This window comes from Paralichthys olivaceus, chromosome 10, assembly GCF_024713975.1.
Source record: "Paralichthys olivaceus isolate ysfri-2021 chromosome 10, ASM2471397v2, whole genome shotgun sequence".
Lineage (NCBI taxonomy): Eukaryota > Metazoa > Chordata > Actinopteri > Pleuronectiformes > Paralichthyidae > Paralichthys > Paralichthys olivaceus.
Genome location: NC_091102.1, coordinates 12,332,646 through 12,349,693, shown reverse-complemented (window position 1 = coordinate 12,349,693; position 17,048 = coordinate 12,332,646). Strand labels below are relative to the sequence as shown.

The following is a 17,048-nucleotide window of genomic DNA, read 5'->3' as shown; positions in this document are numbered from 1 at the left end:
TCAGTGTGTCAGGTTATTGTAGCTGTGCTATGCCGCCCATTCATAAATCCTGCGCACCGTGATCTGACTAATCCTTGAATTCCTGACATTTAATGTAGTATTAATGCTCCTGTTCTTTGCCCGTTGCCAATCTGTGACAGGCTCACAACAGAGAGCTGTGAATCACGGGGTCAAAGGTCGTCAGGAGGCTCAGCAATCACAGAGGATCAGACACTGCCTACTGGTGCCTAGCCCCTCTCAACCCTGTGTGTGTGTGCGTGCATGTGTGTGTGTATGCATGTGCACGCACCACCGGTGGCATAAGTTTGCTGCCCATACACTATAATGGTCACATTCACCCAACAGAGATGAAGAAGTGGATTCCATGGTCTTCCTAATACATCATGGCAGGGTGCATGCTCTTGTATGTAATTCATTCTAAAATGTGGCCTTTAAATCTGTTGTTTTCTTGTTTTCTTTTTTTACTTTTCGCTCTCAACTTATTTATTTATTTTCCCGTGTTGGGGGGAATGGCTTGAAGCATGCCGTAGCATTAAGCAGAGCCCACCAGCTAGCTAGCCTCAAGTCGCTCAAACGTAAAATAAATCAGGGCACAAAGGACCCTGCTCATTCCTGCAAAGTAGCAACATTTTCCCCGGCCAACAATGAGGACTTGAACTTCCCTGGCAATAACAAATAGAAAGAAAGTCACCCGAGACACCAACATTAAAAGTGATTAATCATCTCTATTCTCTCTTTACTTTTGAACCAAGGGATTGTCCGGCAATAAATCTTCAAAGATGTACATAAGAATCACTTCCTAATGAAACCCGGCTTTGTTCATTTGTCACCTTTTAGACCCTTTCATTTAAATTACAAAACTTGTGACCTTGTGACTCTGAATATAGATCTTTGGTATTTTAGAGCTGAAGAGGGATTAATCCATAAATCTTGATACTAGATTTCTCTGTTCATTAAGAGGGATTCTGCCAGAAGGATCTTCGGCTGGAAAAAAAAGAGCAGATGAGCTGCTGTCGAGAGCTATTTACTGTCACATTGACAAACGGAGAAATGTGATTATCCAGAGGAAGTTTTGGTTTCCAGTGACTAAAGAATGTAGCGTGTTTTTACTATTATTCATATTGTTTACCTTTGTATGTGTACAAATTTGTTATGTGTACAAGTAGGTTAAAAGCCATACAAAAAATGAAAAAAATATACAGTAATGCTAACTGAGCAGAAATAAGTATAACGTGTTACACATAAGAGCAAAAATAAAAACTGTCTCCGTCAGTCAGCTCCTGGTATATTTAAGCCGTTGATGCATCTGCTCCTTATCCCCACATTCCCTTCCTTTTTCCGAGGACCTGCTCTCCTTCCTACTGCAGGAGTGGGGAGGGGCGGGGTGGTCGTGGGGCCCACACTCAGGCCAAAGGGCCACTGTGGCTTTAAGTGTGCTCCTCGTGTGGCCGGAGCAGCCATCGCACTGATGCAAAGTGACAGGGACAGATGTGACATATCGGTTCCGACACACTTCCATACCACCAGTCACAGGCTCGGGGTGACTCACATCCCCCTGCTCTGGTCCTGTCCCCCCGCTGCAGGACAACACAACGATGCTCGAATGAACCTCGCCATCGCCCTCACTGCTGCCAGGTATGGGGCTGCCATAGCCAATTACACTGGAGTGGTGCACCTACTGCAGAGGGCAGACCCTCAGATGGGGAAGGAGAGGGTCTGCCGAGCTCACTGCGGGGATGTGATCACAGGTAAATCCAACAAAAGCCACTTCCTCCCTTCCTGCCTCACTCCATTCCCACTCTTTCCAGCCGTCACAACAGGGGCCTTCCCAGCGCCTCTTACTCACTGCTAGTTTGCACATAGTCATTGCACATCTAATGCAGCAGCTTTTAATATTTTATAAGAGTTTTATGGTGTAGAGGACTGCTTCAGATCTTGTAGGAAGGATCATAAGACGAAATTAGCGTACTCCAAATGGCCTTACTTACCTTTTAAATGTCATGCGTAGGGCCGGCTTTGGAAGAATAAAGCAGTTAAGGGTAAAAGATGGAATTCTGAAAGATTTCATGAATAACCGAGATTTGAGGGTCTCAACACATGACCACCCCCTGATGTTTTAAAAGAATGAAGTGTGCTCCTGGAGGAGATGTCTCACTTTAATAATGTGAGAGGAGGGCCTCACATGGGGAGGGCTTAGACTGAAAGGATAATAGAAACAGTTTTGACATCATTTCTTTTTTCTTAGTCTTTTTTCCCCCACTTCCTCTTCAAGAAAAAAACTGAATTTCAGGGTTTCGAGCCACATCATTCCATTTCTCCCCTCTCTCTCTCTCAGAAGTAACGGCATCACATGTCAAATTAGAAAGGGTAGTCCGTCATTCACCTTGTTTTCAAAACAGATCATTTGCCGTCCTCATGGTATCTTTGGATATTCGTCCCATTATATACTGTAGCTCGTCAATATCAAGCATCACATTAACAAACATTTCCCTTCCACAATTTGAAAAGGATCCCTCAGTCACTGCCACCGAGCTACTCTGTGACACAAAGAAGCAAGAGGGAAATTAGGTATGTCTGTTTCCTATTAATTACAATCCTGGGAAGTCTCCCATGGACACACTCGAGCCACTCTATTACAGAGAGAGGGGGGCGTTCGCTGATAAATTAATAATCCGGCTTGTCACAAGCCACAGATGAATAGCCCCTGGTGATTGATGCTGTTTTCTTTCATAGGGCAGGAATTTGATGTCAGAGCCAAATGTGTTATCAATGCCACGGGACCTTTTACGGACGCGCTGCGGAAAATGGATGATCAGAAGAACCCCGACATCTGTCAGCCCAGTGCTGGGGTGCACATCGTCATCCCGGGCTATTACAGGTAACTAACGGTGGGCCCCTACGTCTCTGTCACTGTATCTCCTGCTCCTTAGCGCTGGAGTCTCATCAGTTCATTAGCCAGTGCCAGCAGAGAATACTCAGCCTCTGGCCACAAAAAACCAGGCTACGTCTGGCAGCTCTGATGGTCTGGGTGACTTGAGCAGGTGTTTAAACCACAGCTGAGGAGTGTCGTGGACCATATTGTTAACTGAAAGAGAAAATTTACATCCTCTGTGTGTAGCGCAGTGCTCCAGCCTGATCAAACATCATTTCCTCCCATGGAGGTTGCAACCATGTTCTTATTGGATTCCTCGGCCAGAGCTGGGATTTCTGCTTTGTTGTTGATGCATGTTATTTGTGTTTGCAAGGGAGGAAGGCTACTCCCGTGACCCAGCCTTCCCCCTCCGCTATGCCTGCGTTAAATTGAGTCAAAGCCACATGCATGTGTTTTAAACAGGACGATATGTGCACCCTGGGTTGCAGCAAGGGGAGCGGCGGCTGGAATTGAAACCAGCTGAATTAATCTCCTGGAAACAGCGCTGACAGGAGCCTGATTATGGGGTGTCCCTTCAACCAGCCCGGCCCGCTCGTGCCCTCCCCTCCCCAGCAGACCAAAGGTTAATGCAGTCTTCTTGTTTGTTCCCCTCCCTATACCCCTGCACCCGCCCATGCACATAAGGCACACACACCTCCACTCCTGGAGCTCCTGGATCCCGTCACCTTCCCACTAACCTGGGAGATGATGCCCCAACACACCCACACACAGCCGGAACTGTCCCATAGAGGAGGAGGACTTCGACTGAAGTCCCACAACCACCCAGAAGCCGACACAGAAGGTGAGTATCAAACTGATGCACAGACTAACTCACCTGGTTGTGCAGCTGTGGTTTTTGCACATGGAATCCCAAAACTTGACTGGAGGTCGATTTTGCTTGCCCCACACTTGACTATGCGTCTGCGGTGAATATCACAGTGTGTCGGCGTATGCACAGCTGTGATGCTAAGGTGTAACCAGCCCAGCAACATCAACGTAACATTTCTCACATGGAAAAAAAACAAAAATGAGTCATCACTGTGCACTTACACTTGCGGCACTATAGCCTGGATGTTTGAAACAGACCTAATTCATAACAGCCATTTATGATAATAAATACACGTCCAACAATCTCAACACCCCCCAATCCACCCACCCACCCTCTCTGATTTACAAATAGCTGATAGAGCAAGCAGCTGACAGAAATAAATGAGCTAATCTGATGGCTGTGTAGGACTTCCACCAGATATTAATTCATCAGGAGGCCACAGAGTGCAGACAGATACAAATTCCTGCTTTAATTATGTATGGGAGCTGCACTGGAAGCAGGAGACACCTCCACTACCAGGACTATTTCTCAGAGCAACTTCATGAACCCCTCTCATTCCATCGTTATTTTGTTTTCCTTTAGATATAATATGCGTCGCTCCCGTTTTCCCCAAACACTCCAGACAGAATAGATTTTTGCCCCCTTCATAGCAATGCTTTCACATGAGACATTTGATAATGAACAAGTGGAAAAATAACCTTTGCCACATAAAATTATATTGTTTTCGATTTGCAATTTTTATGAGGCCTTCCTGGAGCCTGTGTGATGTATTTTGCTCCCACTCGGAGACTCAAATGGCCCTGCGACTGGCAGGCTTATCAAAACCCATGGAGGCTTTATTGAATGAGTGACCAGTGGGTATCTAAACAGAATGCAGGGCTATTGATTTTGGAGAAGTGGTCTAATTGTTTCTAGTAGACAAGGGCTTGTCCCGATTATTTGATTGATTAGCTTGATACTGGTCTGCCTCCTCATCCTCCTCCCCTGGCCAGTTAATAGCACTGTAATCCCAATACACTGCTGTATTTCTAATCCATCATCATTATCATGGCTGTACTCAGCACAAGATTAGTCCATGAGGGTTTTTTCCTTTTTTTTTTTTTTACATTTCCCAATATTAGCCCTGCCGTCTATATGCTAAAGGATAAAGAAGTGAAGGAAAAAGTCGGCTGATACAATTAGTTCTACTGGATGTGTTGAATGTAAAGAAAGATGAACACATGAGACAAACATTAATGGAGAGATTAGGAAAACAGTGGTGTAGCTGAGTACAATTTCTTTAGTGCCGTCCTAATAAACAATTGTGATGTTTTAATGAGAATTTCTGTTTAATGTAGCCACTTAGATGCATTGGTTATGTTACAATGCAAAATGTGATGCACTTATAAAATACAATGTCTTTTTAAAATTGAGATTAAACCAGTGGTTCCCAATATTTTTGGCTTGTTATAACTTGGGGGAGGGAGGCATTGTCAAGTAATGTCTCAGATTTCTAAAGGTTTTCTTTATGCACCAGTTCTTTTGGAATTTAAAACATTATACATAGATGGTGAACATGTTGAGCAATATACCTCCATCAATATTTCACAAATACAGCAAGTATTTGAAATAAGACAAAAACAAATTCATAGCTCATCAGCGGCTGCTAACGTCGCATTCGACTCTTAATCTTCTTACCTCCACCAGGATCATCTGTTTTCACCCCTGTCTGTTTGTTGGTTGGTTGGTTTGTATGTTTGGAAGCAAGATTACATGAAAACAACAGAACAGAACAAAAACTACAGTAGGCCACCTAACTGTATATACAGTAAGTAAAACGAGATTAAACTCAGCCAACTACATAAAGGCATTTTAAATGACTCTGAGGCAAACACATCATGCTGTAGATGTGCTGACTTATTCATATTGCCCCTGCTGATCACGTGTGATGGATATTTGATGGCTGTGTTTGATACTCAATGATGTTGTAATTAATTCTTTGTTTTAATTGTAAATATATATTTATGGAACTTGTTAATTGTGCTGCTGCCTGCATGTGTTGGCCACAATGCTGTTTGAAAAGAGGATAAAATGAAGGAAAATGTAATAAGATCAAATAAAATAAGATGCTACTTGCATATTGATACATTAGTGATTTCAAATCATATGAGTGTTCTTCAGGAGGATTTTGAGTGCAGTATTTTTTACTGTGTTGTATGCTCAAGGAAAGGATCAGAGTATGTCCTCCATGTCTATAAGAGGGACAGAATAAGACAGAGGATTGGTTGTTGGATGTGTCACAGTAGTTCTCCAGTTCGTGCCTCAGACTACATCTGGCTTTAGGCAGTGTGGCCACAGACGGCAGGCTGACATGTGGCGTATGTCTGGGCGAGACCCTGGTAAAAGTCCTGTAGTCACAAAATGAGCAGAGAGAGCCTGAAGCCTGAGAAAAGAAAAGATAGAGGAAGGGGACAGGGGGAGAGAGCGCGGGGGATTTAAGTGTGAAGTGATGGAGCGAGAAGCCGTGACTGGTAGAGTCCACACGCTCTCCGTCCTTGCCTGTGGTAGTGCCCGGGCCGGGGTCTTCATTCATTTGTCTAAGAACACAGAAAGAAGTGGGGGAGTGTGAAGATGGGTCATACCAGAGGGGTTTGTCACATTGTGTGGAGGTGACACCTCCGAGGACCTACTGGCCTCCACAGTGGACAGACAGTGTCTCCCGCAGTCCTTCCCTTGAGGGAGAGGGGGGGGGGGGGTCTCCATGGCTTCTCACAGTCACACCAGAGTCTGTGCATGTCTCGCAGCAGATCTCCACTCCACTGTACTCGGTTTGACTTCTACTGGACTCTCAAGTGAGCGGACAGGCACATTTCAAGACCCTCTTTGTTCGGTTCCTGCTGCCTGAAGTGGACTCTCTTCTGTTTTGGTGGTGAAATCTTTCCACACCACACAACAGTTCCATTCCCCAACCATGAGTCAGCCGAACAAAGGAGGCGTCAGTGTCGCTGACTCTGCCTCTGGAATTAAAGAATGAACAACATTTTTGTCACTGAATATTTCCAGTCCAGTCTCTTCAGTCCTTACTTCCAGAAGAACTTCTCCTTTTGTTCCCTGTTACAATTTACATTAAAACTCCACAAGATATGTTTTATTATCTTCATGCAGTTGCAGCTATACACTGTACTGATTTGTAAGTGCACAGCAGATGTGTTTGTTGAACCTTTTCACCCATTAAAATAATCAATTGGACTTTTGAATCCATGGTGCCAGGTCTTCCAGGTTAATACAGCTCAAGAGACGTTGTTAATCATCCATAAGTTTCATTTTGAACAACTATAAACGGGCATTGTCTTCATCTGCATGCTTTTTATTGCCCTTGCGAGGCCTTCTGCTCCACAGCTACTCAGCTGTCATAAATGTTTAAAAAATGCCCTTTGATAACGAGTTTGTCATTGTTTTATTCAGAAATATCAACCGGCCCATTATAGTGGCAGGTATTTTTTCAATCGATACACAAAAGTGTATTAATATTTAATTCTTTATATGTCACTGCAATATAAGAAAAAGTGAATTGTTGAGAAGCAGCAGCTGGAGCTCATTTATTTTCCTGCTATAGCGGGGAAGAAGACAGGAAAGATGGCTCTCTTAACATCCGCAGTCATATATCTGCAGGATTTGTGTCTTCGTGCCGTAGGTATCCACATATTTACACGCCAGTTTGTGCTGTCTTTGTCTGAAACAGGAAAGGAGACGTGTGGGTGCCCTGCAGTGTTTGTTGTCCTCTATTCATGAAGCTCCGTTAACACCCATAGTTGCTCAACTCCGATGACACTTTATCGATAGACAGACAATGACACGTGACAGTGAACCCTGTGTCTGTTAATGCACGACCAAAATATTTTGTTGGTTGTTTTTTTTTCAAATCCAGCAAAACTAATTATAAAGCCAAATCAGTATAATTATGATAACGATAATATTTGATGTAACCTTGGGCGGCTGTGCTTGAGGGGTAGAGCGGTTGTCGTCCAACCAGAAGGTCGGCAGTTCAATCCCCAGTCTTCCCATCTGAATTGCCTCTCATAGAACAGAAAAAAAGGGCTGCTAATAGATGCTTGTATAACATGTGTGTGAATGGGTGAATGGTAAACTGGACTGTAAAGCACTTTGAGTGGTCATCAAGACTAGAAAACTACTATATAAATAAAAATTTAAAAAATGAGGTTGAGGAAAATAAATAAATAAATAATAAATATTTAGATCATTGTTTGACCATTTTTAAAATACCCATGATTCTTTGCAAGTCCAGCATTCTGGCCGACACCAATTTAAAGCTGGGGTTCGGTAATCCTAGGAAAGCTAGCAAGAGTAAGCTAAACTAATATATGCAACCGCTACATCCCAACCCCTCCCATCGGCCCTCTTATCAAAACTACCCCCACAAAACACATGAAAGCTCACTGCCTCACATGTGACTCACTGAAAAACTTCTGATAATTATCTCTGTATTAGTGTCGTATTTGTCTCCACCACTTTGGATGAATTCCCATGTCTCACGAGGACACTGAGAGCACGGGCAGGTGGCGTGCAGGTATGGGCACGTTGGTTCGCGACCAACAAGTACACCAGCCAGTCATTTTATCAGGTCTGTATTAGATGCAACAGTCAGAGAAGGCCACAGACACCAACTCTATTTACTGAAGACTAACAGGACGTGAAAAGGATTCCAACAAATATGATAGAAAAGTATTTCAGTAACCCTGCGTTTAAAAGTTGTTAACCTTCAAACCTTTGATTAATTAGCACAGGACTGAAACTATTTTGTGTGAGACCCCTGATAATTTCCCATCTGCTGATCTAGAGAGTAGATGGAAAATTCAGAAACATGAAAATATTTGGCAGTTTTTTTGTCGATGACTGCAAACATACAGGAATGAGACATGTGTAGGTGTTGGACTGAGCCACCGGGATTGTGTGAAGTGACCAGATCTACTCAAGTAGTAACAGAGCCTGCTGTCATCGCGCACGCTGTCCCTGTCCTCCTGACAATGCGCCCATATCACCAGGACGGTCCGCGCCATGTTAGACTTCAAATGAACTGTACAATGACCTGCAAATGACAAGCACAGAGAGTTGCAGCCCCCTGCGACTTTGGTGTGAATAAGTTTTAACCCTTTGTTTGGCGCGGAAGAGGGGAAGAAAGCATAATCTATGATCCCAATGTTTCTGGAATGTTTAAAAAGGTCAATATGCTGATATTTTTGACAGCGCTTGACCTTTTGTGAAAAAAGTAACAAAACCATTGGAATTGAAATAACTTCTTTGTTTAGTTCTGGCACATAATGTATCACAGTCAAAGCGCGCTGTCTCCCCGCAGCATCTGCCCATGAGTGACTTGACTGTTAATCCAGCGTATTGATCTAATATCAAAAGGTGCTATTTAAATGCAGCATAATTCCCCAAGAGCCATGATCCGTCAGTAGGCTCTGTTTGGAATCTGGCTGAATAACTAATGCCTGTTTTTGTCTGTCCCAATGTCCAGGTGGTCCAACATCTGGCTGCCACCGACAGAGGTGTTTCCCACAAAGTGGTCGAGAGGGGCTCACGTAAAACTGGAAGAGTGAGTATGTTTGTTTATATGGCACGCAACAAGAGCTGACGTTGCAAATTGGTTCACAAAAAAAATTTAAATGAACAGTAGACATGAGGAGAGTCCAAATCTAATAACTAGAGTTATGAAGTTAAAGGTACAGTTTCCCTCAGTTTCTTGCCTGGAAGGAGAGAAATGTCCTGATCTGAAGACATCAGACATACTGGTGATGTGGGGCTGCAGCACTGTGGCTCTCTTTCTTAGGCATAGATTACATAGATTGATTTAATGGTGTCAAATGGGATCATAGAGGACTTGATCAAAAAAAGCTTTGTCATATCCTTCTGATCCTCTGAGGGAGGTGAGAAGGCGCTCACCACTCACTGCTGACACAGTTTGGGTCAAAACGTCCTTTCACAGAATAACGTAGATATATTTTGATACTTGCATCAGATTAATATAATCATCTTTATACTGTCTCCCTAACCACAGCTGCTCAGAGGAAACAACCTTGTATTCAACATTTAACATTGTCACAGCTTCTGCTGCTTTTGTTATCAGCTGGGTTATGTTTTTACCTGTTTGTTTGTTGGTCAGTAAGATTGCACAAAAACTACTGGATTACCACAAAACTGTGTGGAAGGATGTGGTATGGGTCAGAACCCATTAAATGGTGGGATTTGGGTTAGATGTTAGATGACACTGCATCTAACATTGTGAGACGGTTCATTTTTAAACAGTATCCTTGATTTCGCGAGAATACATTTTTGAATCGTGATGAAATTGGTATTTATGAGTCTGTGCTATTTGGTGGTATAGTTTCCACTGATCTTTACGGGCTTTGAGTTTCAGTTCCAGGTCCTCAAGAGGGGGTGGTATCAGTGCTGTTGATCACAATGGGTCAGGCAGATAATTGTCATAACTTCACATCACTCTGCACAACTTATAGTTATTCTGTTGTATTTATAAAGCCTCTGTGACTTCCAGTGTAACTCCTTAGTGGAAAGTTGAACATGCATTTCGTTCAGCAAAGTGTGTTTTAATACATCAGGGTAGCATCAAGAAAGGCACTCTGGATCCCACAATCTCCAGTGCATGAGACTCTTCACCTGTGCCTTCCCATGATCCTTCGATTCATGCAAGAATAAACCAAGCAGTTTGTAGCATGGAGCTGGAAAGGGATGTAACCAGCAGTCGGCGTGTCCCAGGGGACGCACACGTTCCTGGAGAGCAGGTTTAGTTCCCACACGGCCTCTGTCATCCACTCAGTTCTCTGACTGCAAGGGGTGAAGAAAATAGTTGTTCTGTTTTAAGAAGCCACATTGCATCACACACATAAATCCTTTCATAATGATACTAATGTTTAAATGTAATAATAAGAAAATTTGTGCAACACAGTAGAAATGCAGGGGCAGAATCCTAGAGGCCTGACAGGTTGTTAAAAGTTAAGCTCCAGCCTGTGAGTTAAGAAATTTCCTGCAGTGGAAACAAGTGTTTCCCTGTACAGTACTCTGAAGGTGCATGGAGGCACAGACATTGTGGCAGACACTGCTGGGCTTCCTGAGCATACGAGGCTCTTCCTTGAATTGTTGACCTCATGGCAAGGCACGCAGACTAAGTAGAGAGCCGCTGACCCAGGTTTCATATCCAAAACTGGCATATTCAGTCGTAAACACAAGCAAAACTACAGTCTGTCCTCACCGGATGTTGTATAAACCAATAACTGAGTGTACAAATACGTTCACAATATGCTCTGTTACTGTCAAATTAAGCTTGTGCCAGTGTCTGTTTAGGATGGATGTGTTTGACAGCATCATTCACTGTGGCAGTAATCCTCTCCCCAACCAGCTCCTTCAATTCCAGCACTGGTATTCCCACACATGCATTAGATTGACCTCACATTAACCCAGATACATTTGATCTTTAAGATCCATAAATTGGCTTTTGTCATTACCATAGGTTAATTACTGAGATTTGCTCTGTACCGTTGCTACACTGAGATTGCAATAATAAGCGCCACACAAAAGCCATTCACGCTGCCTGCGTGAGCAGCAAATGGGCATTGTTTTGATCTTTCTATTCCTGTCGGGAGTTTTGTTTGTATTGGTCTATTATTAGGTCTACCTAGCACTACTTTTGATACAGTTTGATTCTGCTGAGCTGAGTGCAAACCTTGCCCTTCCTGTCATTCTCTCCTTAATAAGTCAGTTGACGTGCAGCTCAGATGTGGATCTGGTTTCTGAATGCACAGCATTCCTCGCAGCACCTAGTATTCATTGGAAAAGGTATTTCTAAACTCAGAGTTCCACACAAAAAATATATTTTTTAATTGCTCTGATTTTCTTATATAAATTTGTACGTGTTTTATTTAAAATAAAGATGATAAATTCTAAGATTATTTCAAATAAAACCTGTATTATAATTAGCCCTGTACGTCTGCCATGACACTGACACTGCTCAGATTAAGCTCTCAGTCCCAATGGAGCATGAAAAATGTGTTAAGTATCTTCACTCCTTTTATTTTTAACTGTACTGTGTTAGTTTATGTCTGCCTGTTGTGCTTTGATATATTCAACAAGTTAGAATATACCTGATGTTTATGATGTTCTGACAACAGTAAGTGCTGCAGGTCATTAGAATTGCTTATAATGACTATAATGCTTTCATGTACACAGCTCACAGCCTTCGTCCTCTAAATTAACACCCATAGTTGCTCATGATGTTTTTCAAAAATTGATTTTGAGGCCTGGCTGAATAAAAGTTAGATGATGATTGAATAGAAAAATAAACAATATCAATGTTGATATGAGACAAGGCATCATGTATTTTTTTGAAGAACCCAAATATAAAGAATGTAACATGCAGCTTGTGTCATTTTTTACCCGTGTCACCGTGTCAAACTCCTCCAACCGGTACATGAACAGGCATGTGTGTGTGTTTATGTGTGTGTGTCCAAACTGATGATCAGTTTCACGGTGAAAAGTGGTGTAAATCAAAAGTGAATTGCACTTGGAGAGGGGTGCCAAAAAGTAGTCCCAAAAAAAATACAAATTCTTGCATCACAGGGCTTTAATAGCAGCTTAGCAACCATGACACTCAGATGCTCTCAGCCTGATGTGCAGGATCTGTAACATCAGTCCAGATGTTGACTGGTACAGCACGTCCATGTTGTTTGATTCATCCATTCATCCGTGAGATATTTTATCTCCCCACTCAACTCTGTAATTATGGCCAAGTCTGAGAAAGTAAGTAATTAATGAAAATGAAGTAATGAAAATGATGAAGAACAGGTTGAAATACATTTTCCAAAAATATTACGAAGACACTGTAATGTTTCCTCCACCTACAAGTTTACATAGAACCTGTGCAATAAAGTCAGACAAAGGGAATACGAACTTGGATGCTGACAAAAGCTGCTCATGAAATTTATACTGTTCTGAAAAAGGCATTAAAACGTCTGCACTGTACTGTTGTGTCATTTTGTAGTAAGAGTGTAGTCGGTGCTGTTCTCAAGCCACCAGGGCCTAACAAACAGGACTATATTTGGGTCCTTTGTTTGTCCAAGCCAGTTCACCTGGGTTTGACAGAAAACGTATGGATAACCTGTAAACCTGAGACTCAGCCAGTGACAGGTCTGTGGAAGTGAACCCTGCAGCACGACTAATTGAGCCGTGGGTTTGCTGTAGGAACTCGTGTGGGAGTTTCTGTCAACGCAATTTCTAAATTAAACACATTTCAGTAATAGCAAACACTGAGGATACAGATTCATAAGATTTTTTTTCATCACTTCTCATAAGAAATGCCTATATTGTTCTGCATTTAACCTGCTTGAAAAGATTTGGTTTGGAGTTGTTAAGAAGCACTCAAGTTTCAGTAAACCCTGGAACTTCTCATTTTCACTTCTCTGGAGGTTTTTAACATACAATTATATCATATGAGTAAGTAGCAGCTGATACTACCTTAAAGCTTCCTGTAGTGAGTATGACATGGTTGTTTGTAAATGAGAGCAAAACAAAGTTCATGGTAATTAAAGGCTTGCAAATTGACTTCAGTTTCTTTTTTATGTTATTGTTACCTTCATGGCACTGACAGTAATATAAGTACTTCAAGAGGAAAACGTACAACAGTGAAAAACACTTTAGTTATAATTGTGATGCTTTATTTAGTGTGAGAAGCAACGTTTTGAAGCTGGCTTCTCATTTTTGTTTGAGTATGAGGCTGCTCATCAGAAGGTCTCTTATAACATATATATATATGTATATGTAATATACAAATCCAATGGTTAATATCGTCAAGTAATTTAAAAGACAAAAGAATCATATGAACAAGGAAAGATCAGGAATAACAAGGCAGCACAAATAAAGAAAAGAAGCAGGTATGAGACGTACTGTGAACTGAACCATGAATTAGCTGTCCACACGCCGGAGCAGTAGACCCTATATTAAGGACTGTATGAGAGTCACATTTACAAGTTTTCACCCGAACATCACAGGTTGCACATTGAAGTGGTACTCTACTCAAATTTTATATTTATATATAATATATATATATATACACCCGAAAGCATGTATTAAAACCATGTCTTATGTTACTGTACAGTAGACCTCTGCGTTGCACAACAGTGTTTGAGATGGTAAACATTAGTATTTTTCATTTTAAGAGGAAGAGGAGCATTCACACAGACAAAACTGACTCAAGATGACACGGCTGCACAACTGAATTTCTTTGATTCTCTTTTTTTTTTTTTTTTTACTTTTCTTCTTCAAGTTGAAGTTCCAACTGATTTTTAGTGATGATTTATAAAATTTTATTGGAATGAAAATAATAATAATGTTTATTATTACTCCAAATTCTACTACTTCTTACCTATACACATATGTACCCCTCTCTCCTGCTGTCTCTCCATACCACCCACACACACAAGCACACCCTCCTTCCTGTCCTCATGTGACGCTGGCAGTCATCTCCAGCTCGGTGACAATGATGAATGCAGAACATGAAACACATTAATGCAGTGGATTCTGGTCAATGTCAGCCCTTTCTTCACTGTGTCAAGTTAAACAAACAAGATCAAGCAACAGCGAATGGTAATTGACCCTCCGGAGATATGGCCCCTGCCACTGAAGTGGGAGGTCATGGGAATCTCAAGCCATCCTCAAACCATGAGATGGACACACACTCAAAGATACACTCTGCTCACCGTCCAAATGGTCACACTTCTGTATAATGCTGTAAGCTTCTCGTCTCTCTCACAGAGGTGAATTAACATGAGTAGGCGCCCCGTGTTATATACTTCCTCTGCACAGTGCTTCATCAGCAATAACCTGTCATTGTAATAAGTGGATTCTACTTGTATGAGATGTCTGAAACCTTAGCGAGACGTGTTTAAAGTGTGAAGGCTTCTGACATTTTGATAACACTTTCTGGAGAAATCAAACTAATTAGGGGAGTTTTTGATTTTGAACTTCTATTCTTAAATAAAGAACCTTGCACACTTACTGTATGTCCGTCAGCATTACAGAGTGTCGTGCTGATGCTGTATAATTGTAGGAGCATGTGATAGAGGTGTGGAGATGGATTTAAGTCGTGTGAGGTGTTTGTGTGTAATAAATCCATCGTGAGAATAAAAATAGAGCCTTTCAACTTGTGATTTTAAGTATGTGTATGAGAAAATGAGTTTTGATGAGACCCTGTGTCGAGTATTTTTTGGTTTTTACCTAAAGCTACACTAAGAAACTAGAATGGCACTCAGGCACTTACTTTAGCCAAGGCCCAACAGTCCTATTCAATTAAGCTGCACCAAATTGTACTCAGTTATAAGTCCCCTAAATATGTCTGATCAATATTTCAAAAATGATTCCCTGGGAAAACCACAACAATTGGATAAATCCCCTGTATCCCAAGTTTTGTGGTAATGCATTGAATTATTTTGTGTAATTATGCTTACAAACGAACAAACAAACCGACAGGGGTGAAAACATACACAGGTATGAACAACATGCTAAAGTGACATAGCAGCAGGTGTAGGTCTATAGTCTATAACTCTGGCTCCAGTCATTTGTGTGGATCTTCTGCTCCACACACAAACCACTGCTAAATCAAACAGTGAAAAGTGTGTTGGCAGCTGTAAATGAGCAGCTCTGCCAACACACACACCACACTGTCTGTGTATGAAGGATCCATGTGTACAACGTGTTTCACGAGAGAAACCGTCAATAATGTGCCAGTTAAGATTTAACAAGAGTTCATTTGATGTTCATTTCTTGAATGAGTGAGTGTTCCAGCTGATAAAAGAAAGAAATAATGTTAGTCGTGTTTGTTGGCTGTTTCCAACGTCTGAACCAAGAACCACAACTTTGTTTTATTCCTACAATAAGCACCAGCAATGCAAAACAAATTATAAAACATATGTTGATATGTGAAATTATCCGATTTATGTAAGATTTTAAATCAAGATGTTAAATGAGCTGACAGTTCAAAAGATGTCAGAATAGCACATATATTACTTGCCAGTGTTTGGGTTTGGCAAAATAAAATTGTCCGAGTGAAATGAAACTACTAAACGAGATTAGAAATAAATCTGAGAATTGGTTTGATTGCTGTAGCGATTTTATTTATTAATAACTCGAAAGACTCAACCAAACTTTCCACCTCGACACAAACATTAAATCTGAATTTATCTACTTGGCAGAATGTAGTTATGTTTTTAGTGGATCAAACTAAATATACAGTAAATGATCAATGGACTGTATTTATATAGCGCTTCATGACCACTTTACACTCAAGCCACATGCACCCATTTATTTATATACTATCATAGTGGTGGGTTAGTGTTGCAGCAGATGTAAAATATTCAAAAACCTCAGCACAAGATTAAAACCTCTATATGTCCAAATACCATGGGGAGCAAGTTAGAAAATGTGTTTCTTCGAATTTAGGTGAACTGGCCCTTTAATGCAATCACACTTCTAAGGTGTAAGTGCAAGATTGTACTCTCTCCACTCACTGGCATCGGAATCTGACCATCATCCTCCTCACATGGAGCCTAAATGCCTGATATTTATTAGATTAATTCAGTCGGTGCCGGATGAGATACAAATCAACATTAAACGTCTTTAAATATCCTGCGGTATAGGTGCATGTGATTGGTTCCGAGAAATGTTATCGTCGGGCGTTTTATGAAGCTGAATGCCTTGTTGTATTTGACGCTGGCTTTTAATTTCTGTATCTGTCCGTGCAGTTGGTGTTTTTATTGCTATTAATTTATCACTTGGGTTTTGTCTGCTTGGCCACTTGCATTTATAGAGTAATAAGGGAATGTATTTAATGCGGCCTGCTTTCAGTTGCAGTGGGAATTGTTAGCATGAATCAAGGGCTTGATTAAACCACACTGTCCCGGGCTTTTAAGTGTGCTTAATTTCACACCATCTATAAATAAAGCAATTATTTTGTTATGCACACTGTCAAAGTGCAGGCTCCATATATTTGGTTCTGCTGTGACAATTGTATATTTGAAGGCGCCATCAAAGACTTATTCTCCTCTGGTTAATCCATTTCTAATGTCGACTATAGGCTGCTTTCATTGAAAAAACTGTGCTTTTTTTTTTTTGTTTGTCTTTGACAAAGCTGAAATTATGAGGGAATTGTATTTTGACTGTTCCCATGAAAGTGTTAAAGCCAGGGAGTTCTAATGCATAGTTTTGTTGGGCTTAATCTACAGATTGTTGTGTCCAGCCACGTGG

General features: G+C 41.4%; 1 protein-coding gene across 5 annotated transcripts in view; it reads left to right on the top strand.

The window, feature by feature from the left end:
* Window positions 1-17,048, top strand: part of LOC109631046 (uncharacterized) — a 135,619-nt gene that overhangs the window by 93,471 nt on the left and 25,100 nt on the right. For 2 of the 5 annotated variants that reach the window (XM_069532717.1, XM_069532718.1), the window contains 4 exons: window positions 141-1,748; window positions 2,734-2,878; window positions 3,557-3,713; window positions 9,259-9,328. In XM_069532717.1, the coding sequence (XP_069388818.1) occupies window positions 1,301-1,748; window positions 2,734-2,878; window positions 3,557-3,608 (645 nt within the window). In that variant the 5' untranslated portion in view covers window positions 141-1,300 and the 3' untranslated portion in view covers window positions 3,609-3,713; window positions 9,259-9,328. Of the gene's footprint in view, window positions 1-140; window positions 1,749-2,733; window positions 2,879-3,556; window positions 3,714-9,258; window positions 9,337-17,048 lie in introns of those variants that run through there. The other 3 variants (XM_069532720.1, XM_069532719.1, XM_069532716.1) reach the window with 2 other exon arrangements.